The 24,147-nt window shown below is 51.3% G+C and overlaps 1 protein-coding gene across 8 annotated transcripts in view; it reads left to right on the top strand.

Annotated features, from left to right (window-relative positions):
* The window catches only part of MYO18A (myosin XVIIIA), a 147,303-nt gene that overhangs the window by 85,848 nt on the left and 37,308 nt on the right, over window positions 1-24,147 (top strand). For all 8 annotated transcript variants that reach the window (XM_053366747.1, XM_053366746.1, XM_053366742.1 and 5 more), the window contains 11 exons: window positions 791-977; window positions 1,902-2,139; window positions 7,732-7,841; window positions 8,597-8,662; window positions 10,860-10,988; window positions 12,724-12,867; window positions 15,095-15,184; window positions 16,008-16,127; window positions 17,930-18,041; window positions 18,788-18,915; window positions 20,267-20,421. In XM_053366747.1, the coding sequence (XP_053222722.1) occupies window positions 791-977; window positions 1,902-2,139; window positions 7,732-7,841; window positions 8,597-8,662; window positions 10,860-10,988; window positions 12,724-12,867; window positions 15,095-15,184; window positions 16,008-16,127; window positions 17,930-18,041; window positions 18,788-18,915; window positions 20,267-20,421 (1,479 nt within the window). The remainder of the gene's footprint in view (window positions 1-790; window positions 978-1,901; window positions 2,140-7,731; window positions 7,842-8,596; window positions 8,663-10,859; window positions 10,989-12,723; window positions 12,868-15,094; window positions 15,185-16,007; window positions 16,128-17,929; window positions 18,042-18,787; window positions 18,916-20,266; window positions 20,422-24,147) is intronic.

The raw sequence follows: 24,147 nt of genomic DNA, 5'->3' as shown, positions 1-24,147 counted from the left end.
CTCTCTGCCAGCTCTACCTGGAGATGCCTTGGATTGAACCTGGGACCTTACGCTTACAGTGCAGGGGCTCTGCCACTGAGCTCTGGCCTTATCATAAAAATAAAGCAAGGTGTTGTCATGCTGATGAATACAGTGGTATCTCTGGTTGTGGACGGGATCCGTTCTGGAGATCCCGATGTTTCCGCAACCGGAGGGACCACTTCTGTGCATGCGCGCATGGCGGTAGACCGCTTCTGTACATGCGTGTGCAGTGAAACTCAGAAAAATACTTTGCCACATTCACATCCTGAAGGATATGCAACCGGAGGTGTGCGTATCCAGAGGTACCACTGTATAGGAAGCTGCCCTTTGCAGAATCATTTCCTTTGGTCTGTTTGGCTCAGTATTGTCCACACTGACTGGCAGCGACTGGGTTTCAGGTAGGGAGTCTGTCCCAGTCTAAGAAGAAGTGCTTGTTTCATTCATCATCGTGTGTCTGTGTATGTGTTTAACCCCATGCTGGTATCTTCATGAAGATGCTGGCCCCAAGCTACTCTTGCCCCTCTCTTTCCCCAGAGCAGGTCTTATTTCCCTTCCCTTTCCTCGCCTAACCTGAAGCAGGGGTGTCCCTGATTATCTAGCACTCCCTCTGCTGGTTGGAAGGACAATCGGCGCAGCCTGGAGTCCCCTTCCCCAAAGCAGCTTCATCCCAACGGCCTTGAAGAGAGTTGGGCTGCTAGCTGCTCCTGCTGTTGCGTCCACTCCTCCATCTGGCCATGGTGCTGATTCCCTCTTCTTCCCGCTTCCTCAGGAAAATAATCAGCAGCCTCTTCGCAGGCCGAGCTGGAACAGGAATGGTGCTGTCTGGGTCCATCGCTGGCCTGGAAGGAGGCTCTCAGCTGGCTTTGCGCAGGGCCACAAGCATGCGGAAGACCTTCACCACGGGCGTGGCAGCCGTGAAGAAGAAGTCAGTCTGCATCCAGATCAAGCTGCAAGTGGTAAGTCCCCGTAGCTGGCCCTGTGGCTGACCAGAAGGAAGCACTGCGTGGTTTTTAGTGTGGCCCAGTACTGGGCTGACCTTGAAAACGCTGAGAGAATGAAGACGAGCCTTTTTGGGAGAGGTTGGCGGGGATCACTTCTTCCCTGCAGGGCCTGCTTGCCTCAGTATCTGACCGCCTGCTTGTTTTGAGGCAGCCCAGTCCCATGGAAGCATCTGTTCCTAGGAGGGGGCTCAGCAGCTGCATTGGCAGAGGAGATGTCCCTTTCCTAGCGCAGGATCAAAAGGGCCTTTCCTCTGCCTTTGCAAGCACTTGTGCTTGTCATTTATTTACTTACTTAGAGCATTGGTATCCTGCTCTTCAGCCAAAACGGCTCCCAGAGCAGCTTACATGCAGCCAGGTAAAACAAGACGGCCCCTGCCCCTGCAGGCTTACAGTCTAAAAAGCATGATATGCAAGGGGAAAGAGGGAGGGATGAGGGAAATGAAAATGAAAACTCAAGCATCAATTTCTAACCTATAGTTCCTAGAATGACCAACAGGCACAGTGCAGGGGCCAGAGGCGCCTGATGGAGCTGGGCTTTTGGCAAGAGCTGATAGAAGGAACCTTCTGCTTCCTATCCCTCCCACTGCGGAAGTTTGCTGGAATGGGTGCTTCTGGGTGACAGTAGAGGGAGAGGAGGACTGATGGAGCTGGCCTGTCACAGCAGAGCTGATGCAGTTGCCCCCTTACTGATTGGCTGAGTTTGGCATGATTGCCACCTGACCTGCCACAGCAGATCAGGCTACTCAGAGCACACACAAGCACACTCACGGCCCTCTGCAGATCCCTTTAGTTGGATCCTGGGGTCTGCAGAGAGGGCTGATTCATCCCATCCCAGACGCCCTCAACTAATTCTCCCTCCCTTTCCCCTCTTCCCTTCAGGACGCGCTGATCGACACCCTCAAGAAGTCCAAGCTCCACTTTGTGCACTGCTTCCTGCCCAAGGCGGACAGCTGGAGCGGGGACTCCAGAGGGCTGTGCACGCGGAGAGTGAGCACCAGCGAGCTGGACCTGCACGGGGAGCACTGCGAGGCCGGCCTCATGCAGCTGGACATACCCCTCCTGAGGGCCCAGATCCGGGGCTCCCGGCTCCTCGATGCCCTTCGGATGTACCGCCAAGGTTGGTACCCTGCCCCCCGAAGCAGTTGTGTTGTGATCACCTGCAGGCAAGTGCTGTGGGAGCAGGAAGCGTCGCTCTGCCCCTGCCTGTAATGAAGTCCCTGGGTTGTATCCAGTGGAGTGCTAAGTGAACATCGCATCAGGGCAAGGAAGAGCAGGGTATGAATAGCTCCTGGCCAGGATGGCTATGCACTGCCTCCCTAGTCAGAGGCAGCGATGCTTCTGAACACCAGTCCCTGGAAACAGCCAACAGGGAAAGGGCTCTTGTGCTCGAATCCTGCTTGAGGGTTTCTGATTGGGGCATCTGGCTGGCCACTGTGAGAACAGGATGCTGGGCTAGGTGGGGCAATCGCCTGATCCAGTTGGCTCGGATTATGTTCTACTTGTGCCACAGGATTTCCCCCTTTCTCCTCTCTGCCATGTCCCCCCCCCCCCAGTCTCTTCTAGAGGTTTTCCCTACTCTCTGGAGCTGTTTGGGAAGGGTGCAGGGCACACAGGGGAGAAGGGGAGTCCCTTTGCACAAGTGGAAATTCTTGTGAGTTCCACCCCCTGGATACCCTGAAGTCACATCCTGTTGGGGCTGCAGGGCAGTTCATTCATCTGTGCCTTGCACTGGGGGAAATTTGAAGACACAGTAGGCCACATGCTCATGTGTTTGGATTAGAAAGGCAGAAGGAGAATACCTGGGGCTCACCTGAAAGTTCTCCACTTCCAGCATTCAGTTGGAGTTGTCCCCTGAGAAGCACTTGGAAATCTGTGGGTAGTCTCCTTTTTCCATCTGATTCAACCCCCGCTGTTGCAGTTTCTTCCTCTTATTAGTCAGGGACCATGTAGTAAACTGGATGATGCACAATAGCCAATCAGGTTTGACTGCGTGAGGGCACAGGTGAGGGCAATGCAAATAAATGTGTGATTTGCAAGGAGTACAGGGAAGCAGAACTGTTCTTTGGCACCTGGAAAAGAAATGCTTTTTCAAACCTGTAGCCCTGACAAACATGCCTTCCCTTGCCTCTGAACTGTGGCTAGTAGTCTATTCCTCCTGCCTCCCTGTTCCTCAAACCACTAGTGGCAGCTTCCATCCATATCCCCCTCCACCCCTGCTCCTTGGGAAGACCCCAGAACAAGCGCCCTCCTGTACTCAGCCTTCCGAAAGATGTGTGGGGGAATTGGTGTTTATTATTTCAAAACCAGGTTGTTAGTGCTCTGAAGCAAGATCAATGTTTGTGCGCAGCGCCCAAGATCAATGGCCTTGTGGGGGAGGGGAGGGGGCTCTGCTGCTCTGGTCGATGATGCTGATGATTAATTAAGACCTGAAGAATCAACATCGCTATCTCTGCCCATAAATTTAATTGCAATCCGTACACAGTCAATAAGCTGAATCCATTCTAGTTCCCGCTGCCTGCGGGTGGGGTGGGGTGGGGGTGCAGGTGGGCACGTGCCGCGTCCCAAGCCGGGAGGAGGGGGGAAGCAGTGTGGTTGGACCCCTTTTCAACAAGGAGGGACTCGCTGTGCAGGGGAGGAGGGATGGGGAGCTATGGGGCAGCCCTCCCCTTTCATTGCAGGCTTTCCTCAGAGGGCTTGGTGCAAACGGAATGGGTCTGTAGGGCTTAACCATCATTCTTTCAGCTCTACAGACCCTCTTGGGTGCTGAGATCTGTGGAAGGGTATTTCCTTCATGCTCCGAGGCTTGGAGGGGGGTGGCCCAGGGGGAAAGGGCCTCTTCTGTGGTGGCTCCTCAGCAGTGGGGCTTCCTCCCCACAGAAGTGCCCTGACACCATTGCACAGCTTCTGGAAATTGCTGAAGAGACACCTCTTTACCCTGACTTTTGGCACTTGAGGTGTATGCTTTTAGGACCCATCTTATCTTTATAATTGTAAATTGTTTGTAATTGGTTTTTAATACTGTGCTTTAATGCTGTATCTTGCCATGGGGCCTTACGGCGAAGGACAGGTCATTAACATGATAATCATCATCATCATAGCAATAACCGCAACAACCCTGGGCCCTTCTTGGTGTCTTTCAGAATGGTGCATTCAGGTTGATTTACGTTCATGATGGTATCGGGGCAATTATCCACTATCCCGCTTTCAGTGGTGTTTGTGCCTGCAGGCGTTTTGGGGCATCCATACTGCTTCGTTGCCAATCCACACTCACCCTGAACTTTCCTGCTGGAATCCTGTGACATTTAATGCCCAAAGTGCACCGGCTTATTTTCTGTTGCACAATAGTTGTGTGAGCGTCCCTCCAGATGCCAATAGCACTGGGGAAACATTGCAGAGCTACTAATAAAGCAGAATGCGGAATGCACACCTACCACTATTGACACTTTCGTTGTGTCAGTGACGCGTTGCAGAATCTCCCTGCAGAGCCTCTACCAGTCTGGAATGCAGCTCCTGTCTGTCTGCTGCAGTGCGAGATGAGGCCATAACTCATCCCCCACTCATTGAGTTGAAGGGAGATTTTTTTTGGGGGGGTGGGAAGGAATCTTTGCACATAGCTTTGACTTTAGTAAACAATATACAGTTCGTTCTTAAACCGAAACTGTTCTTAAACCAAGGCGTGCGTTCCCTAATGAGGCCTCCTGCCGCCCGTGCCCTTCCACCATTTGGCTTCCATTCTTAGACCGAGGTAAAGTTCGCAAACCGGGACACTACTTCTGGTTTTGCAGAGTTCATAAATCCAATACAGTGGTACCTCGGGTTACATACGCTTCAGGTTACAGACGCTTCAGGTTACAGACTCTGCTAACCCAGAAATATTACCTTGTGTTAAGAACTTTGCTTCAGGATGAGAACAGAAATCACCCAGCAGCATTAGCTAAAGTGGTGCTTCAGGTTAAGAACAGTTTCAGGTTGAGAATGGACCTCTGGAACAAATTAAGTTCTTAACCCGAGGTACCACTGTAGTTCGTAAACAGGGCTGTTCTTAAACCGAGGTACCACTGTAGTTTTAAAACTTAGTGCATCTGCAGCAGCACAACCGGGCACCTTCCTCTGGCCAAGCTGCAACAGAGCATGTCCTCTCTCTCTGCCTGGAGAGTCACTGCCGGTCAGAGTAGGCAAAACAGGGCTTAGATGAACACATCTGGCCTAGTGTAAGGCATCTTCCCATTGCTCTTCCCTCCCCACTTCTGGGGAACCCTCTGTTTTTCTTGCGCACTCGAGCTTTTATCTCCCCTGGAGATCCGAGCCCTAATCCAGTGTTTAGACTCTTAACTGCGAGATGAGAAGTTTGCTGAGGTGCCGCTTGTGAATGTCGTTCTGTTTCTAAACAAGCTCTGCACCCCTGGACGGTTGCCTCCTGCAAGGCTCAGTTCTGGGGGTGTTGCGTGTCATCAAACGCCGCCGCACCTTGCGGGCTGAAGCTTCTCCCCCCACCCCAGAGAGCTGCTGCACAACCAAAGATGGCAATTGACACGCTGAGCGCCGCCTTATAGCGAGGCCTTTGGGGAGGGGTGGGTCGTTCTCCTGCTCTCTGTCTCAAATGACTCCCTGGCTGATCTCAGCATGCCAGCCAAGTTTTTCCATGCCAGGGGGAGCCTCCTCTCCCTCCTCATGGCCATATTTGGAATTTGAGCGTGGGGCGGACCAATCCTCTGTCAGTCTACTGGTTTTGGGTTGAATGGGAGCTGCAGGGAAGTTAGCAAGCAAAGGCCTGGTCACCTAGCTCCTTCCTTCATGTCGGTGTGTGTTTGTGTTTTACCCTCAGCATTTGGTGCTGTCAGAGGCATATACGTTCCTTTTTAAATGTGGCGATGTGCATTCTGGTTTGCACTGTAGGCTGCCGTGTGTTTACTAAAGCCACAGAATCATGGAATTGTAGAGATGTGAGGGAAACTCCAAGGGTCATCTACTCCAACCCCCTGCAATGCAGAAGAGTTTGGGTGATGCCTATTTTGTCCTCTGTGCATCTCTTTCTCTCTCTCTCTCTCTGTGTGTGTATACTAGAATAATAGAAGTGTCAAGTTGGAAGGGACCTCACCTAGTATAACCTTCCTGCAATGCAGAAATCGCAACGTGAAAATCCTGGACAGGTGGCTATCTGACCTCTCTTCAAAAATCTCCAATGAATCATAGAAATGTAGAGCTGGGAGGGGGAAACTCCAGGGGTCATCTAGTCCAACCCCATGCAGTGCAGGAGGAATAGTTTAAAATTCCTGAACAGATGACCACCTCCAGTGAAGGAGAGTCCACCACTTTCCAAGGGAGCCCGTTCCGTTGTCGGGCGGCTCTTGCCATTGGGAAATTCCTCCTACATTGGAATCTCCTTTAAGAACGTAAGAACCTTCTGGATCAGGCCCACCTAGTGGAGCCTCCTCCTCCTCCTCTCACAGCGGCCAGCCAGAGGCCTGTGGTCAACCCTCACATGAGCCCTCTGCCCTCCCGCAATCTCCAGCGACTGGCACTTGCAAGCTTCATTGCCTCTAGCTGTGGAGGCAGCGCATCGTCACCATGGCTAGAAGCCATTGACAATTTGACTCCCGTCGGTTCGGGTCGTACCCTCTGGAACAGCAGAAAACAAGCTTGCTGCATCTTCCATGTGACAGCCCTTCAGATATTTGAAAAAGCCTTTTTTCAAAAAGCCGCAGGAGAATGTTTTCAGCAGAAAATCCCTGTGGCTTTGTTTTCTTGCGTTGTGCTGAAGTTGTAGTTCCTTTTGTGCATCTTCATGAAAGATGGGGAGGTTTGTTGTTTCCCGTTGATATGGTTATTAGCAGGGCAACAACATTTAACCATTTTTTTTAAGTGTTGGCTTTTCTGTATTTCTAATTTTGTGATGTTTTAACGCTTTTTTAAAAAAGAAGCTGGTGGTATGTATCAAAGTCTTTGAAGAAGCCACAAGAGAATCTTTTGGCAGAGAATTCCTGTTGCTTCTTTTCATGTTTGTGCTTGAAAAACAAAACTTATAATTGGGCAGTAGATGGCATGCAAATATCTCCAAAGGGAGCCCAGAGAGAAAATTGAGAACAAAATAGTAAGATATTACAGACAGCAGTTAAAACCAGCAGAATAAAAACTTCATAAAACAATTGGCCATAAAACCTGGATAAATAAAGATGTATTGATGTGTTCAAAGACGATGCCGTCTGTGACACACAAACACATCACAAACAGAATATTATTCTGTGCTTCAGAGAAATTGTTGTTTTTAAAACCTGTATGTACTTTTAAAACTTGTATGATTAACCTACAGCCTACAGCCATGAATTCGTATAGTGGGGCCTCTATGTACAGAAGCAGTTTGCCTTAGTCTACTAGCTATTAGATGCAAACAGCATGCTCTCATCTTCGTCCTCTGTTTGTGAGCATCTTCTTCCTACTGCTAGAAGCCACTAATAGCCATCTTCTCTGTGAATTTCTCTAATCTTCTCATCCAAGTTGGTTGCCGTCACTGCCTCCTGTGGGAGTGAGTTCCATAGGTTAACAATGCACTACGGGGAGAGGTTTATTTTGTATAGTCCCGGATCTTCATACATTCCTCTCCACTGGATGGCCCTGAGTTCTAGTATCATTTCCCCCGCGCCACTCCCTTCTCCCCATTCCATCCATGCTCCATTAACACCCCGCTCTGCTTCTGTGCTGCTCCCCACAGGCTACCCCGACCACATGGTCTTTGCGGAGTTCCGGCGGCGCTTTGACGTCCTGGCCCCTCACCTGACCAAGAAGCACGGGCGCAATTACATCGTCACGGACGAGAGGCGGGTATGTAGGCTATTGAAGCTGAGAAGTGGGGGCGACTGCATGTGCAATGGACAGTCAGGAAATGGGCCCAGAACTCTTTGGGCACTAACAGGGTCTTGTGCAGCCTGTCTAGGGGTGGGGAGCAACGCAGCTACGTCGGAAGCTGCCTTCCAGCAAACACTTGAAACACCAATATACATTCTAAATAGATTCCCAGCAGTACATCATTTTATGAAAAGTTCCCTTTAAGATCATAACGCAATGTAAATTTAAACCTCTTAGTCCACATATGTTCCCACTGCTCTGTCTGTATATTCTAACCAATTTTTTTTGCATGTTTAATCAGTTGTTGTTGTTGTTGTTTTAAAAAAGCAACATACAGATTTTACGAAATTATTATTATTAATGAAATTTGTATACCGCCCTTCATCCGTAGATCTCAGGGCAGTTCACAAAATCAAAACAGAATATAAAAACACAAAATACATAATGGAAACAAGAACCAAACCAAAACAGGAAACTGTCTTCTATAAAACCAGACGGTTAGGCTATCCAGACCAGTGTTGTCTACACTGACTGGCAGAGGGCTCCACTGGGTTTCGGTTAGCAGCCTCTGCCAGCCACACCTGGAGCTGCCCTTGAGCTGCATGGAAAGCCGGCACTCTGCAGCTGGGCTGCAGCTGGTCTCCAGTTATTGGCTGCACTTCCCAGCATGCCCTCTGCTAATGTGGTTGCTGGTGCCTGATGCGCCTTTCTCTCCCCCCCCCCCTTCCCAGGCTGTGGAGGAGCTCCTGGAGTCGCTGGAACTGGAGAAGAGCAGCTTCCACATGGGCCTGAGCCGGGTAAGACCAACCTGTGCACCTTCAGGGAGGGGCCTCTCTCCTCACTCGGGGGGGAGGGGGGCTGGGGAAGGGTCTGTGGCCAGGCTGTGAACGGTGGGCTGTGTCCCCTCCAGGTGGGAAGATTGAGAAGGGGTGTCCGGAGAAATCTGATTGTTTGGGCAAAGGTACACTTCTTTGCAAGGCCCTAGAATCAGTTGATGCTCAGAGCCTGCAGAGAAGTGTAGGGCAGGTGAACTTGGCTTGGCTGGAACAAGCCTTAAAGGCTGAGTCGAAAGGACTGGGTACTGGAGCATGACTTTGTCGGCCTACCCCATGTCCTGGTAACTTCCAGGCTAGACTACTGTAACATACTCTCTGTGGGGCTGCCCTTGAAGATGACTCATAAAGTTCAGTTTGTCCAAACTGCAGCAAGCATTTGGCAGTGCCTTTGCCCTCAGAAGCTTGGGTGGTGGTGGCCCAGGCGGAGAGGGCCTTCTCTGTGGCAGCCCTCCTCACAGAGTTCCATCTGGCACCTTCCTTATACAGCTTTCGGCAAATTCTGAATACACCCCTCTTTCCCCTGGCATTTGACACATGAGGTTTTTAGGTCTCACCTTATTTGTATGGTTGCAAGTCGCTGTAAATTGTTTTCTGTGTTGTTTTTCATGCTGTAAAAAACCCCAGGACCTTACAGTGAAGGGCGGGTAATAAATAAATAAATGACTGGGCCTAGAAACATTTATCTTTTTTGCAAACAGAAATGCAGATGGTTGGGAGCTACATTCTCTGGCTTCCACCTCTGCACCCTTCTAGAATATGCACAGTCTGGCATGACTTGCCCTTAGGACCGAGCTGTGTGTGTGTGTGTGTGTGTGTGTGTGTGTGTGTGTGGCTGGGTACCTCACTGGACAGGAGCCACCAGTGTCACAGGGCAGAGGACGCAGCTGCTGCAGCGCCAGTTTCTGGCCTGCTTTTGGTTCATCGGAGAGGGGTCTCTCTTCCTCCCGTAACTCGGTCAGAGCCGTGCCTCTGCCGGCTGCCTCACCGCTGGCTAATGCGAGGGGACAGACTTGCCCGGCGTGGGAGGGGAGGAGGAAGCGAAGGTTTGTCACAACAATTCAGCACGCTCCGGGAGCCTGTGGATTCAAAGTGAGCGGAGGGCAGGCTTGGCTGAGCTGGGCACGTACTTCCCTGCCTGCCTTCCTTCCCCACCCCCTTCCGAAAGCTCCAAAGTGAAATTAGCCTCTGGTGCTGCTCAGAGCAGAAGCTGGGCAGCAGCTCGCTGGGCAGTTAGCTCCCAGATCCCCCTCCACAGAACTTGCAGGGTCCGTGGCCACACTCTGCCTCCATGGTCAGAGGCAGTGATGCCTCTGAATACTCAGTACTGGTCACTGGGAGCCACAGGAGGGGAGAAGTTTTCTCCTCTGCCCTCCTGTTCTTTTTTTAAAAAAATATTTTTTCAGTTCTTTCAATAGACAGTCATACCTCATGTTACGTCCGCTTCATTTTACGTTCTTTCAGGTTATGTCCCGCGGTGACCCAGAAGTACCGGAAAGGGTTACTTCCGGGTTTCACTGCTTGCACATACACAGACGTGCAAAATGACGTCACATACATGTGCAGAAGTGGCGAATTGCAACCCGCACGTGCGCAGACGCACCGCTGCAGGTTGCACTCTTTTCATGTTGCGAACGGGCCTCCAGAACGGATCCCGTTGGCAACCAGAGGTACCACTGTATAACAACAACATATAGATATATAATTAAATATCCTACCCTAACCCAGAGCATGGTGATTAGGCAATGCATACACAATAACACCCCAATAATGTAAGTTCTTCGCCCATGGAGAGTGCTGTTGTGCTTAGATCCTGCTTGTGAGTTTCTCATTAAGGGCGTCTGGTTGGCCACTGTGAGCACAGGATGCTGGACCAGAAGGGCCCATTGGCCAACAGCCCACCTAGCTCAGCATTGTCTGCCCAGGCTGGCAGCAGTGGCTTTCTGGCATTCCAGGCAGTGATCTCCTGCAGCCCGACCTGGAGATGCCACTGGGACTTGAACCTGGGACCTTCTGCGGGCCAAGCAGGTAGCTCTACCACTGCTGCAGCTCTTCCCCTAAAAGGAAAGATTCTAGGCCTCATGGTTTGGAATAGAGCGCTGTGAATTAACCTTCCCCCTTTCTTTCTCCCTCCATCTTCTCTCCCACCCCCCTTGAAAAGGTGTTTTTCCGGGCAGGGACACTGCCCAAGCTGGAGGAGCAGCGGGATAAGCAGATGAGCAGGAACATCACGCTTTTCCAGGCGGCCTGTCGGGGCTTCCTTGCACGCCAGCACTTCAAGAAGAGAAAGGTATTCTGGGGGGTGGGGGCAGGGGGAGCCCAGGAGGGGGGTGGAGGAAGGGGAATTAGTGTCAGCCTGCCTCCATGTCTCTGTCTGTCTCTCTCTCTTACACACACAAACACTCCCCCCATCCTGCTCTTGCCACCCCTCTTGCGTTTACGTCTCCTGCTGGCGGCCTCCTTGCTTGGCCTAAAATGGGCAGCTGTGCCTCCCACAGGCACTGGGCAGAGGCCCAGGATTGCAAGCTCTGCACAGAGCACAGCTGGGAACTCCCCAAGTTTAGGGAAGAGGGATCTTTAATCCTCTAGCAGGTACGGAGTCTCTCTCTCTCTCTCTTTTTCTTTCCCTCTCTCTGTATAGGTGCACACGTGCCTTTTTATATCTGTGTGTGTATGTTTGTGGGGGGAGATGTCTCTCATGACATTAGGGGGCGGCTGTGAGGGTCCCCTCCATCCCTAGGAGAAGATGAGGAGGGCAAGTTCACCTTCTTCCAGGCATGGGAAGGGAGTCCTGGGCGTGGGGAAGGAATCCTGCAGGGGCTCTAGAACAGAGGGGCAAGTTTGTCTCTCTCCGTTGGGTTGGGATGGTGTGGAGCGTAGGAACATCAGAAACTTCCTTATGCTGAATCACACGCATGTGTTCATCCAGTTCAGGATTGCCTCCACTGACGGGCAGCAGTGGCTGTCTGGACTTTCATGCAGGAAGGAGGTTCCTAGCCTCGCCCCCCTCCCAGAATATGTTGCCAGGAATTGCACCCGGGGCCTTCTGCATGCAGAGCAGATAGCTCTACCACTTGGCTGCAGCCCTTCCCCTTAAAAAGAAAGAAAGATTCCAGTCCTCATGGTTCTGAAAAAAGAGCTGATTTAAATGCGAAGTTGCCATAATCTTGCAGCCAGCTTCATCTAGCTCAGTGTTGCCTACACTGACTGGCAGCAGCTCGCCAGAGTTTCAGGCAGAGAGTCTTTCCCCCCGGGGTTGAACCAGGGTCCTTCTGCATGCAAAGCAAGCAGCTCCACGACCTAGCTTTCCTGTTTTGCTTGGGGGTGGGCGGGGGAGCTCTTTGCAGTGGCAGGGCGGGCAGAGGCCGTTAGCGTGCAGATTAAAGAGCTGTGTCAGCTCCTCCGCTTATTACCGAGTGCATAAACGAGACGGCCAAGCGGGCCCAATGTTTTCGGCAAGATTAGGCTTTATGGCAGGGGTTGGGGGGGTGGCTGCTTTGCCAGCGGGAAACAGTAATAAAGGAGACGGAATGATGACTAATTTTAAGATGGGAAAGCGTAACTCCCTTTCTTGCCTGCAGATTCTCCTCTCTCCCCGACGTGTAGTCTCGCAGAAGAGTTCAGGAACACCCCCACATGCACCCTTGCCTTAGGCTTTCAATTTGTTTTGTATTTTATTGCATTTTGTATCCCACCTCTTTCTCCAAGGAGCGCTAGGTGGCATATGCAGTTCTCCCTACTCCTCCTTTAAACCCCACAACAACCCTGCGAGGTAGGCGAGGTTGAGAGAGGCAGGAAGTGGCCCAAGGTCACACCCAGTGGCCAAGTGGGGATTTGAACTCTGGTCTCCCAGGTCCTAGTCTGGTGCTCTAACCACTGCACCACACTGACCCACAGGCCAAGGCCTCCCATTGAGGAAGTGTGTGTGTGTAGGGGGGTTCGCTGCTGTTTCCAGGAGGGTTTTCTTGACCAGGTGTCCTCCTCTTCCTCCTCCTCTTCTCCGTCCCCCCCCCCAAATGATGCAGATCCAAGACCTGGCCATCCGCTGTGTGCAGAAGAACATCAAGAAGAACAAGGGGGTGAAGAACTGGCCCTGGTGGAAACTCTTCACCACCGTCAGGCCTCTCATCGAAGTTCAGCTCACAGAGGACCAGATCAGGGGCAAAGATGTGCGTACGATCTCTGGGCTGGATGGGGAAAGCGGGGGGGGGGGCAGCCTTATGCTGAGTCAGGGGATTGGTCCACCTGGCTTAGTGTTGCCTACACTGACTGGCAGAAGCTCTCCAAGCTTTCAGGGAGGGCTGTTATTGTTACTACATTTATTTCCCCCCTGCCTCCGAGGGGTTTATCGTCTGGCATTGTGTCTACATTCAAGACTTGGCTTTTGCCAACATCAGGGGTGGACAAGCGTTTTTAGCCCACCCTCCGGATCCATTTTTTAACAGGTGGGCGGGGTCACCCGCCTGTTGGTCACTTGGCATCGTATGATGCCCAGTGATTCAAATTTCAAGCCTGGGAGCGAGCCCAGGCTTATCTCTGATCTTGGCGCTGTCCAGCACTGAGATCACTGATAAGCTTCTCCTGCTGCCGCTGCCTTTTACCATCAAAGGAAACAGAGGTTAATCTCCAATCTTAGCCCTGTGTTGTTTAGCTCCAAGTGTTGCGTCTAATGCTAGTCCTGCTCAGAGTAGACCTGAAGGTAATAGACACAGCTAAAGCTCATTACTTGCAGTGGGTCTACTCTGAGTAGAGCTTAGTTGGCTACAACGCCTAGATTGGAGAGAAGAAACCCCCTTACCTCTAATCTTGGCACATAGCACTACGGTCAGGGAGAATGGTTCTCTGCACCTGACATCCTGTGACGTCAAGTGACTGACAGGTGGGTGTGCCCGGAATGACCTCTTGGGCCAAATTCAGAGGCTTGGAGGTTCCCCAACCCTGACCTGTTTAGTAGCAATTATCTTACCTGCCAAAAGTGGGCAGAACACCAGAAGTGTCTGAGGTCTTCCCTACTTGCCAGATATTTAACTGGAGGATCATTGCAGCAGGGACTTATTTTTTCAACTCCACATTAGAGCAGCTAAAACAGGGGTCAGCAACCTTTCCAGCAGGGGGCTGGTCCACTGTCCCTCAGACCTTGTGGGGGGCAAGACTAGATTTTTTTGAGGGAAATGAACGAATTCCTATGCCCCACAAATAACCCAGAGATGCATTTTAAATAAAAGCACACATTCTACTCATGTAAAACATGCTGATTCCCGAACCATCCACGGGCCGGATTTAGAAGGCGATTAGGCCGGATCCGGCCCCTAGGCCTTAGTTTGCCTCCCTGTGAGCTAAAACATCACCAAATAGTGTGCAAGCTTCTGACTCCTCCTCCAGAACTCTTCATCCCAGGCTAGTTAGCAAACAAATCAAAGGAGCGGGGTGAGGAAGGAAGTTGTCTGGTGGTGAAGCCATCATCTTGCATCCTGTAAGAGCCTTGAGGGAGGAGGCAGCAGACACTCCGATGAGGCTTAGATGATGCAGGGCAGGTTTCAGGTTGCCCCGAGGCCTTTTGGGAGGGAGAAACACACAGCGGCTCATTTCCCTGTCTGGAGATTAAAAAAACAACTGGCCTGTTGCTCAGGTCTGTCTCTATCCTTGGATGAAACACACAGGCTTCCCAGGGTCTGAGGGAAGGGTCTTTCCCCCACCTGCTCCCTGATCCTTTTTAATCGAAGTCCTTCTTCTGCATGCCGTTCTGTGTCTGAATCGGAAGCATTTTAAATAATAATAATAATAATAATAATAATAATAATAATAATAATTATTAATTTATTTGTACCCCACCCATCTGGCTGGGATTCCCCAGCCACTCTGGGCGGCTTCCAACAAAGATTAAAAATACATTAAAATGTCACACATTAAAAACTTCCCTGAACAGGGCTGCCTTCAGATGTCTTCTAAATGTCAGGTAGTTGTTTTTCTCTCTGAAATCTGGTGGGAGGGTGTTCCACAGGGCTGGTGCCACCACCGAGAAGGCCCTCTGCCTGGTTCCCTGTAGCTTTGCTTCTCGCAATGAGGGAACTGCCAGAAGGCCCTCGGAGCTGGACCTCAGCGTCTGGGCAGAACGATGGGGGTGGAGACGCTCCTTCAGGTATACTGGGCCGAGGTATCCTTTAATCATTCCGTCACTTGTGTGTTTGCCTCCCTGGACTTAGTTGGGAGGGCAGGTGGGATATAAATTCAAACAATACTTCTGAAGATGGTCATAATAACAATCATGGATCCAAGCAGGTCTTTCTCTCTTGACTAACGCTGCGGCTCCAAATCCCAAGGCAGGGACTCTTGGGACTTGGTCGCTGCTGCTGCTTGACAGCCTTTGGCCTGACTTTGCCTTTGCCTTCTGACCAGGAGGAAATCCAGCAGCTGAAGAGCCGGCTGGAGAAGGTGGAGAAGGAGAGGAACGAACTGCGACTCAGCAGCGACCGCCTGGAGAGCAAGGTGAGGTGGTTCCTGGGACGCCCCAGCTCTCGCCTCTTCAATGTGCCTTCAGTTCCAGCCCCAGAAGCGTGTGCTAGGAGCTGCATGGAAGCAGGGTGTAGGGCAGGAAGATCCAGGATCCTTAGGGCCAAGTCAGGCACTGCAGGCAGCAACCCAGGACTTAGTGCAGCAGGATCCAGCCTTTGCAGACACACCTTTCACCCAGACAGGCGGCTGGAGAGCCATTTCTTTGTTGGTTTGTTTATACCATGTATTTGTAGGGGGGTGGTGATGGGGGTACTGCTACTGCTGCTGTTGTGACCTACTTTAGATCAGGTCACGCCCCAGCAGGGATGGTGGGGGGGAGAGGGGAAGAAATTCAAATAATTTTGCATTTCAAAGTGAACCTACCCTAATCCAAATTTTCCAGTGTTGGTCTCCAGCCAAGGAATGTGCGCTAGAAATATTATTATTATTATTATTATTATTAATTATTAATTATTAATTATTAATTATTTATTATTTATTATTTATTATTTATTATTTATTATTTATTATTTATTATTTATTATTATTTATACCCTCAGCCACTCTGGGCGGCTTCCAACAAAGTATTAAAATACAGTGGTCTGTTAAACATTAAAAGCTTCCCTTAACAGGGCTGCCTTCAGATGTCTTCTAAAAGTCTGGTAGTTGTTCTTCTCTTTGACATCAGGTGGGAGGGCGTTCCACAGGGCGGGTGCATAAAGGCATAAACTAGTGTAAAGTGTCCATAAAAAGGGCACATACTAGTGAAAGTAGTGTGCAAAATCCCATCCCTGCCACTCACTTCCCCCACCTCTAGATCTCGGAGCTGAGCTCAGAACTGACCGACGAGAGGAACACGGGAGAATCCGCTTCCCAGCTCCTGGACGCTGAGACAGCAGAGCGGCTGCGAGCAGAGAAGGACATGAAGGATCTGCAGGTCAGCCAAGTGGGGCAGAACCCAGGACGCTTTGCGGGGGGTGGGGCAGGGTTAAGCAAGTGCTCCTCAGCCCCAACCCAACCTGGCCACCCCAAAGAAAGACTCCGTGGTTGTCATTCAGCTTCCTGTGCCAGATCAGTTGGGCTCCTGCGTGGCACTAAAGCCACATCCACACCATACATTTAAGTCAATATCATGCTACTTTAAACAGTCTTGGCTTCCCCCCCAAAGAATTTGGGGAAGTGTAGTTTGTTAAGGGTGCTGAGAGTTGTTAGGAGACCCCCGTTCCCTTTCCCAGAACTACATTTCCCAGAGTTCCCTGTGAAGAAGGATTGGTTGTTAAGCCATCCTGGGAATTGTATCTCTGAGAAGGGAGTGGAGGGTGTTCTAATAACTCTCAGCACCCTCAAAAAACTACAGCTCCCAGAATTCTTTGGATGAAGCCATGACCGTTTAAAGTGGTATGATAGGGCTTTAAATGTATATTGGGTGGGTGAGGCCTAATTCTATGAGCACATGTCTCCCTGCCCTTTGACAGAAGTTTCCAAAGATTGTTTCTGGAGACGATGATAATGTACTTTCCCAAGGGGATAATTTAATAATAAAAGAGCCATCATAAGCAGCATAGAAATGGCTTTACAAACCTGACAGAATAAACAAAATAAAACACAGAGGGCTTTGCTTGGCCCCCCCAAAAGAGATCAGGTCAGCCTTCTTCTGAATGCTGCTTCTAGGTTTGGTTCGGCTTGACGTTTCTCCTCCCTCTGGAAAGCGGTGGTGCTCCTGAGCGCATGGGAGATTTGAGTGTTTGACCCCTGCACAGGGGAGGTCCCTGAGGTTGCATTGGGTGAACGCAGACATAGCAATAATAAATAGAAACAATTCCCCACAAGAAAGCAGCCTTGGGCTTCTGCCTGCTTGCTGAAGCTGCCAGCCTCCAGCTGCTGCAAACTCCCACCGTGTCCCCCCAAAGTATCTGAAGCCCACTTTGCAGTAACGCAGAGCAGGGCTGTCAGTGCGGCTGCTCCCTTCTGGGGAACAGGATCCATGTCGAGACACGACAGGCGCCCACAATCTGAACTCTCCAGAAACCATTGCAGGCATTTTTGCTCCGACAAGCTTTCTCAGCTGGATGTCTCTCTGCCTTAAGGTGTTCACTTTGTTCCCCTTTAAAAACTATTTTTAGCTATTTTTTATTATAAACATTTGTGAATTGCCTTAGCGTGGATGTAAAAGGCAGTTGAATAATGCAATAATAATGTTTGGGGTAGGGACGCGGGTGGCGCTGTGGGTAAAAGCCTCAGCGCCTAGGACTTGCCGATCGAAAGGTCGGCGGTTCGAATCCCCGCGGCGGGGTGCGCTCCCGCTGCTCGGTCCCAGCGCCTGCCAACCTAGCAGTTCGAAAGCACTCCCGGGTGCAAGTAGATAAATAGGGACCGCTTACTGGCGGGAAGGTAAACGGCGTTTCCGTGTGCTGCGTTGGCTCGCCAGATGCAGCTTGTCACGCTGGCCACGTGACCCAGAAGTGTCTCTGGACAGCGCTGGCCCCCGGCCTCTTAAGTGAGATGGGCACACAACCCTAGAGTCTGTCAAGACTGGCCCGTACGGGCAGGGGTACCTTTACCTTTAATGTTTGGGGTCCGTCTGATCTCATCCCTGCCTTTGGCCACCTGTCCTCCTCCTGCACAGTAGCATCTCAGCAGGATCTGCCCCGCTGGTGAAGTGGGGTCAGGGGATCGTCTTTGCCACCTCTTGTGTGTTCTGAAGGTGTTCTGAAGTGGCTTGCCTCTTCCGCCTTGCAGGCCAAGTATGATGCTCTTAAGAAGCAGATGGACTCCATGGAGATGGAGGTGATGGAGGCCCGTCTCATCCGTGCCGCTGAGCTCAACGGCGAGATGGACGACGACGACTCAGGTGGGCCAACCTAAAAAACATTCACATTCCCTGCTCCTTGTCTTGGCTGTGTCCAGCTCCCCCATTCTCTGTCCATTCTCCAGTCCTTCCTTCCTTCCTTCCTTCCTTCCTTCCTTCCTTCCTTCCTTTCGAATTTATATACCGCCCTATACCCGCAGGTCTCAGGGCGGTTCACAGAATAAAATCTGAATACAAAACCACAAAATACATAATCCTATTTGGCAGTAGACTGAATTATGCAAAGCAGACGGATTTTAGATAGCTCAAGCTTTGGTCTCTTATGTTTAAAGTTAAGTTACTAGTCCTCATGGTTTGGAGAGGCTGGTCTGGAAATGTAAGTGTTTAGATTTGACAGATTAATAGAGGACAAGGCTGTCAGTGGTGACTTGCCATGATGGCTCTGTTCTGTCGCCTCCATTATGCCTCTGAATGCCAGTTGCTGCGAATCGCAGGGGGACAGAGTGATCTTGCGCTCGGGTCCTGCTGGTGAGCTTCCCCTTGGGGCGTCCGGTTGGCCACTGTGAGAACTAGACTAGAGGATCCATTGGCCTGATCCAGCCAGACTCGTCTTATGTCCTTACGTTTTCATTTCTGAACCCAACCCATCTTCCACCAAGTTCTCGCTCCACAAAGTGACACCTGTGGTCGCCTGTGTCTGCGGCCTCAGGGATAAGGACGAGTTTTTTTCCTCCCAGCTTATCCTTGGCTGCCTAACCTCTGTTCCATCTTCCTCCTTCTCCTTGCAGGTGGCGAGTGGCGCCTGAAGTACGAGCGTGCCGTCCGCGAGATTGATTTCACCAAGAAGCGCCTGCAGCAGGAGTTTGAGGACAAGCTGGAGGTGGAGCAGCAGGGCAAGAGGCAGCTGGAGCGACGGGTCAGTTTTCTCTCTCTTTCACAGTCACCTGGCCTCTCCTCCTCCTCCCTCTCCCTTCAGCACACCTTGATGCGCTGGGCACCGGGCAGCCCTTTCCTCTGTGCTGCCAAAGCACATCCCTCTCACTCAATTTCCCAGGATGCCTTGCTCTTCCCACTCTTTTCTGCCACAACTCATGGCTAATTGGCTGGAGTTGCGTGCTCTTGCAAGGTGCTTTGTCCAGTTGTCTGTTTCATTTAAGTTTTTAAAAGCTCCCTCCCCTGTTTTGCTTTGCCGCCTCTGCTTTTATGGGCATGGTATGTTGGCTGCTGGGACAGTGTGGCAACTTAGCTGCCGTTGCACAACGAGTCCCACAACCTTCCCTTCTTTGCTCCTAAAATGGGGGGTGATTTCTGGCCAGACTTGGGCACCACGTAGGGAAGAAGGAACCAGGCTGGCCATTGCAGTGGCCTGTGTCATGTGGCCCGTGATGCTATCTTAATTCTCCTGGGAACAGTTTGCTCTGTAAACACACTGGGAGATCCACTTGCTGTCTGGTCGTGGCACATATTAAATCTTTTGTGAGAGAGAAAGTGAGAGGGAGAGAGAGAGAGAGGGAGAGAGAGAGAGAGAGAGAGAGAGAGAGAGAGAGAGATTGGAATGGAGAGGGTTTTTAGGGTCGGGGGATTGTGTGGGGAGGGGCAGAAATTTGGACTAGGCCAATCGTCAAGTACCCTCCAAGCCCACAAATGACTATGCCCTGCCTCTATGGTTGGATATATATATATATATATATATATATATATATATATATATATATATGTGTGTGTGTGTGTGTGTGTGTATGTATATATATATATATATATATATATATATATATATATATATATATATATATATAAAATTCATATACTGCCCTGTACCCGCAGGTCTTGAGGCAGTTCACAAAATAAAATCAGAATATAAAACCACAAAATACATAATCAAAATAAAAACAACAACCCAATAACACCCCTTCACACATTTTAAAAGGGCATAGGAGGCAGCAATGCTCCTGGATACCCCTTGATGGAAGCTGCAGGAGTGGGAAAGAGCCCTTGTGCTTGGGTCCTGCTTGCTGGCGTCCCATAAAGGGCACCTGATCAGCCCATCTGATCAGCCAGCGTGAAAACAGGATACTGGGCGAGGTGGGTCTTCTTTGGCCTGGCTCAGCAGCCAGCCTCTTCTTAAGGAGAGCCTCCATGCCCAGGCACAGTCTACCTCTGAATACTGGCCGCTGTGAGAAAGGGGCACTGGACTAGATGGGCCATTGGCCTGACCCAGCAGCCAGGCTTTTCTCCCAGGTCCTCTGACGGCCCTCTTCCCTTCACAGCTGACTGACTTGCAAGCGGACAGCGAGGAGAGCCAGCGTGCCCTGCAGACGCTGAAGAAGAAGTGCCAGCGGCTGACGGCCGAGCTGCAGGACACCAAGCTGCACTTGGAAGGCCAGCAAGGCCGCAATCACGAGCTGGAGAAGAAGCAGCGCAGGTGAGAGGGGGTGGCGGGGAGGGCCTTGAGCCGGTCGCTGGGCAGGAGTGGGAAGATGCTCAGCTTACCAGATCCCCAAGGCCTGCCGACTGCAGCTGGGTGTGGAAGAGCAGCCCACTGGTGCTGGTGGCCATTGCAGAACGGTGCCAATTCCCTGTTGCACCTTCCCAGCCGCAGACTGTGGAAACCTCCATGTGCAAAGTGCAGATCTATACTTATCAGGAATTCCAACAGGTGCTTTTTAGGGAAGGGGCTTTGGGTGTGGGAGGCCTCTTTCTGCTGTTGCTGTGGCTTTGGAATGCTTCTCCCATCCGTCACTATGAGACTCAAAACAGCATGCAGGGCAGCAGGGGAGGAGAGTCCCAAGGTGGTTTCCCCCCTCCAGGCACTGACTGGGCCCTGACCTTCAGCAAGGTGGCGTCATCATCTGACCTGAGAACGTGTCCAGGGACCTATTGTGAAGCAATCTGGGAGTCAGAAACCCGTGTCTCATCTACTTCAGATCATTTTGTTTGTTCCCCAAGGAGCTCAGGGTGGTGTACACACTTCTCCCCCTCCCCATTTTAGTCTCACGACAACCTTGTGAAGTAGGCTAGGCTGAGAGATAGTGACTGGCCCAAAGTCACCCAGTGGGGTTTACGCCCAAGGGAAGATTTGAACCCTGGTCCCCCAGGTCCTGGTTCAGGATTCTAACCACCGCACCACATTGCCTCTTCCACCCAGCTGATCTGCCGATAGAGCCCAGTCGACTTTCTGCTCAGTCTGGTTCTGTAGGAACAAATTTCTGACGTCCCCTTGTAGCATAGCTGTCAACGTTTCCCTTTTTTAAAGGGAAATTCCCTTATTCCGAATAGGATTCCTCACAAGAAAAGGGAAAAGTTGACAGCTATGCCTTGTAGCACCTGCCTCAGGGTGTGTTGGTGGGAGCACAGCTCAACAATGCAGCCTGTGAAGTCCAGTCCTAGGTCCATTCACCCCCGCCCAGTGCTGTGTAATTTTAATTATTGGGTGGAATTCAGCAGTGTGCTAATTTGACCGTCAAGAACAGAAGAAGAACCTGCTGGATCAGGCCAGTGGCCCACCTAGTCCCGTATCTTGTCCTCCAGTGGCCGACCAGATGCCCGTGGGAAACCTTCAAACAGGAGCTGAGCATCGGAGCCATCTCCCTGTGGTTTCTAGCATCTGGTGGTCAGAAGCATTGCTGCCCACCCAGCCGTGGAGGCAGAGCAGAGCCATATCCTGGCTAGTAACCTTCGATGGCCCTCACCTCCTCCACGAAATGGTCTAAGCCTCTTTTAAAGCTGTTGTCTAAGTTGGTGGCCATCGCCGCCTCCTTTGCAAGTGAGTTCCACAGTTTAACTGTGTGCAGGTTTCTCTGCTCCTTCCCCAGGAGAGCCCCCCCCCCCCAGTTTAGCTTGCCACCCCCAGGAGTCCCATCGCAGAGTTTCCCTTCCTGCGTGGAAGATGCCAGCTGTGTCTCTGTGGGTGCTGCTGCCTTGTCCCTGTGCGTTGCAGAGGTTCACCTAACTTTCCTCTCCCCACCAATCTGCATCTCATTTCACTGCTCAACTTTGTTGGGGCAGAATGGCCAGAGAAGGCAGCCTGTGTGTGTCCCTCCCCCAACCCAACCCCCGCTGCTGCTGTTTGCTGCAAATCCAGGTAGTGCCATCTAATGATGAGCAATTAAGGAACTGAGAAGTTGTCTGGAGAGCCGTTAGCATCAGAGCCTGGACTGTGCCCTCCATCCTTCTCTCCCCCCCCCCCGCCCTCTCCTTCCCTCGCCATCTCCTCTCCCATTACGAGACTCCGCTCACTTTTTTTTCCTCCTAAGGAAAAAAATGTTATTAAGCAGTGGAGACGCTTTCATCTCATTATGGTAATGATCACACGGCAGAAAGAGAGAGGAAGAAAAGAGAGAGACCCAGCGAGTGAGAGAATCAACCTAATTAATTTCAATTTCCGAAGAGCAGAGCCCGCGTTAATGCCGCTATTTATTACTCGGCGCGGAGAAGAATGGGGATTAGTTGACTGGACGTTTAACATGGGTCACTAAATAAATGGGCGGGCGACACTGATGTTTCACCACGGAGCCAAGGATGGAAATTGGAGAGGAGTTTGCACCGGCTCCGCTGTGGCTTTCTCCCGCCCTGCAAGAGAGGGTCCTTGAGGCCTCCGGTGATGTAGGGCAGGACCCCTGGGTGGTTCACACACCCCATGGGGTTCATCTGAAGCCCCAGATACCAGTCATTTGAGTTTGGCTAGCTCTGTTGCACAGCTGACAGAAGGAATAAAAGAGTTCTGCTGCCTCAGGCCAAGGCTCCATGTCATCCAGCATTCTGGGTTCCAGCGGTGGCTAGCCCTGGGAAGCCCACAAGTGGGGCAGAAGAGGCAACAGGCCCTCTCTTGGTCTTTGTCTCCAGCATCTATGGTGATGCTGCTTTTTGTTTGAAGGCCACTTTCTCGCCCAACTTACCCTCTGTTATCTTCTCAACAACCCTACAAGGTTGTTAGCTGGGGACAGTCTCCCTCCCTCTCCCTCTCTGGCCGGCCAGGGATTTGAACTCAGGGCTTCTCCGATTTGATCTGTAACTCTGCTGCACCACCCATAAACATCAGAAGAGTCCTGCTGGATGAGGCCAAAGGGGGCCCCATCTAGTCCGGCATCCTGTGGCCTGCTAGATTTCCCAGGGGGAAGCCCGAAAGCAAGATCTGAGCACAAAAGTGCCTTCCCCACTTGAGATTCCCAGCAGAAATATTGCTTCCAAGAGCACAGCCATTGTGGCTAGTGTCCGTCCATATCTTTCGCCTCCTCCATGAGGCTGGGGTCCTGCTTTGGGACTTTTCCTTTGGGGCACCTGGCTGGCCACTGTGAGAACAAGATGTTCGGCTAGCTCGGCCCCAGACCCAGCAGGAACTCTGAATGCTGTGTCTGCATGTGCCTGCTTGGTAGCCCTGCTTTCCTGTGCAAGCTTTCATCTTCATTGACTTTTCTGCTCGCTGTCTCTCTCTGCCAGCAAGCCCTCAACCCCACCTTCTCACACACCTTGCATCCTCCACACCTCTCTTAATTCCCCCCCCCCAGCTCCCCGACAATAACAGGCAGGATCTTTCGATTAGCGATTCAGGGAAGGCACCGGGGAGGATTCTCTGCAATTTGCTCCCTGCTTTGCGGCTCTTCTGGTGGAAATTAAAGGCTTGTAAACAGAGGAGTTGAGAGGCCCCCAGCTGAGAGCAGGTTTAAAGTGGGGGGGGGAGGCTCTTGGCAGGGGACCCAGCTAGCGGGTGGCAGGCGGGTGGCAGGCGGAAGCTTCAAGAGGGAGGGAGGGGGGCAGGAAGGAGGCGAAACGAGCTCCCCATGGCTGTGCCAGGGCTCTGTGTGCGCAGCTATCGAGGCTGCAGGTTGATTTCAAAACAGCGAGGTGGGAGCAGGCTTGTCTCCAGAACCACCCGTCCGTCAGGTCTTCCGCCGTGCGATCAGTTCAATAGCAAGTGCAGAATTCAGCTTTTGTGAGGAAACCCTTTAATTTCCCCCTGTTTTCTTTTCATTGAGCTAACATCATTAGCAACACACACACATACCAGGCTGGTACAATAAAAGTAAAAGTTTGAGTATGCTTTTAAACATGGGGTAAAATAAAACCCATTAGTGTTACCGGTGGAATGAATCTTAGACAGCAATAATAGCATATATTATTGAATCAACCAAATCCATTGATAAGCAGAGGG

This window comes from Podarcis raffonei, chromosome 15 (genome assembly GCF_027172205.1).
Source record: "Podarcis raffonei isolate rPodRaf1 chromosome 15, rPodRaf1.pri, whole genome shotgun sequence".
Classification (NCBI taxonomy): domain Eukaryota; kingdom Metazoa; phylum Chordata; class Lepidosauria; order Squamata; family Lacertidae; genus Podarcis; species Podarcis raffonei.
Note: the sequence above shows the minus strand (reverse complement) of the source record. Positions and strands in the feature narration are given on the sequence as shown.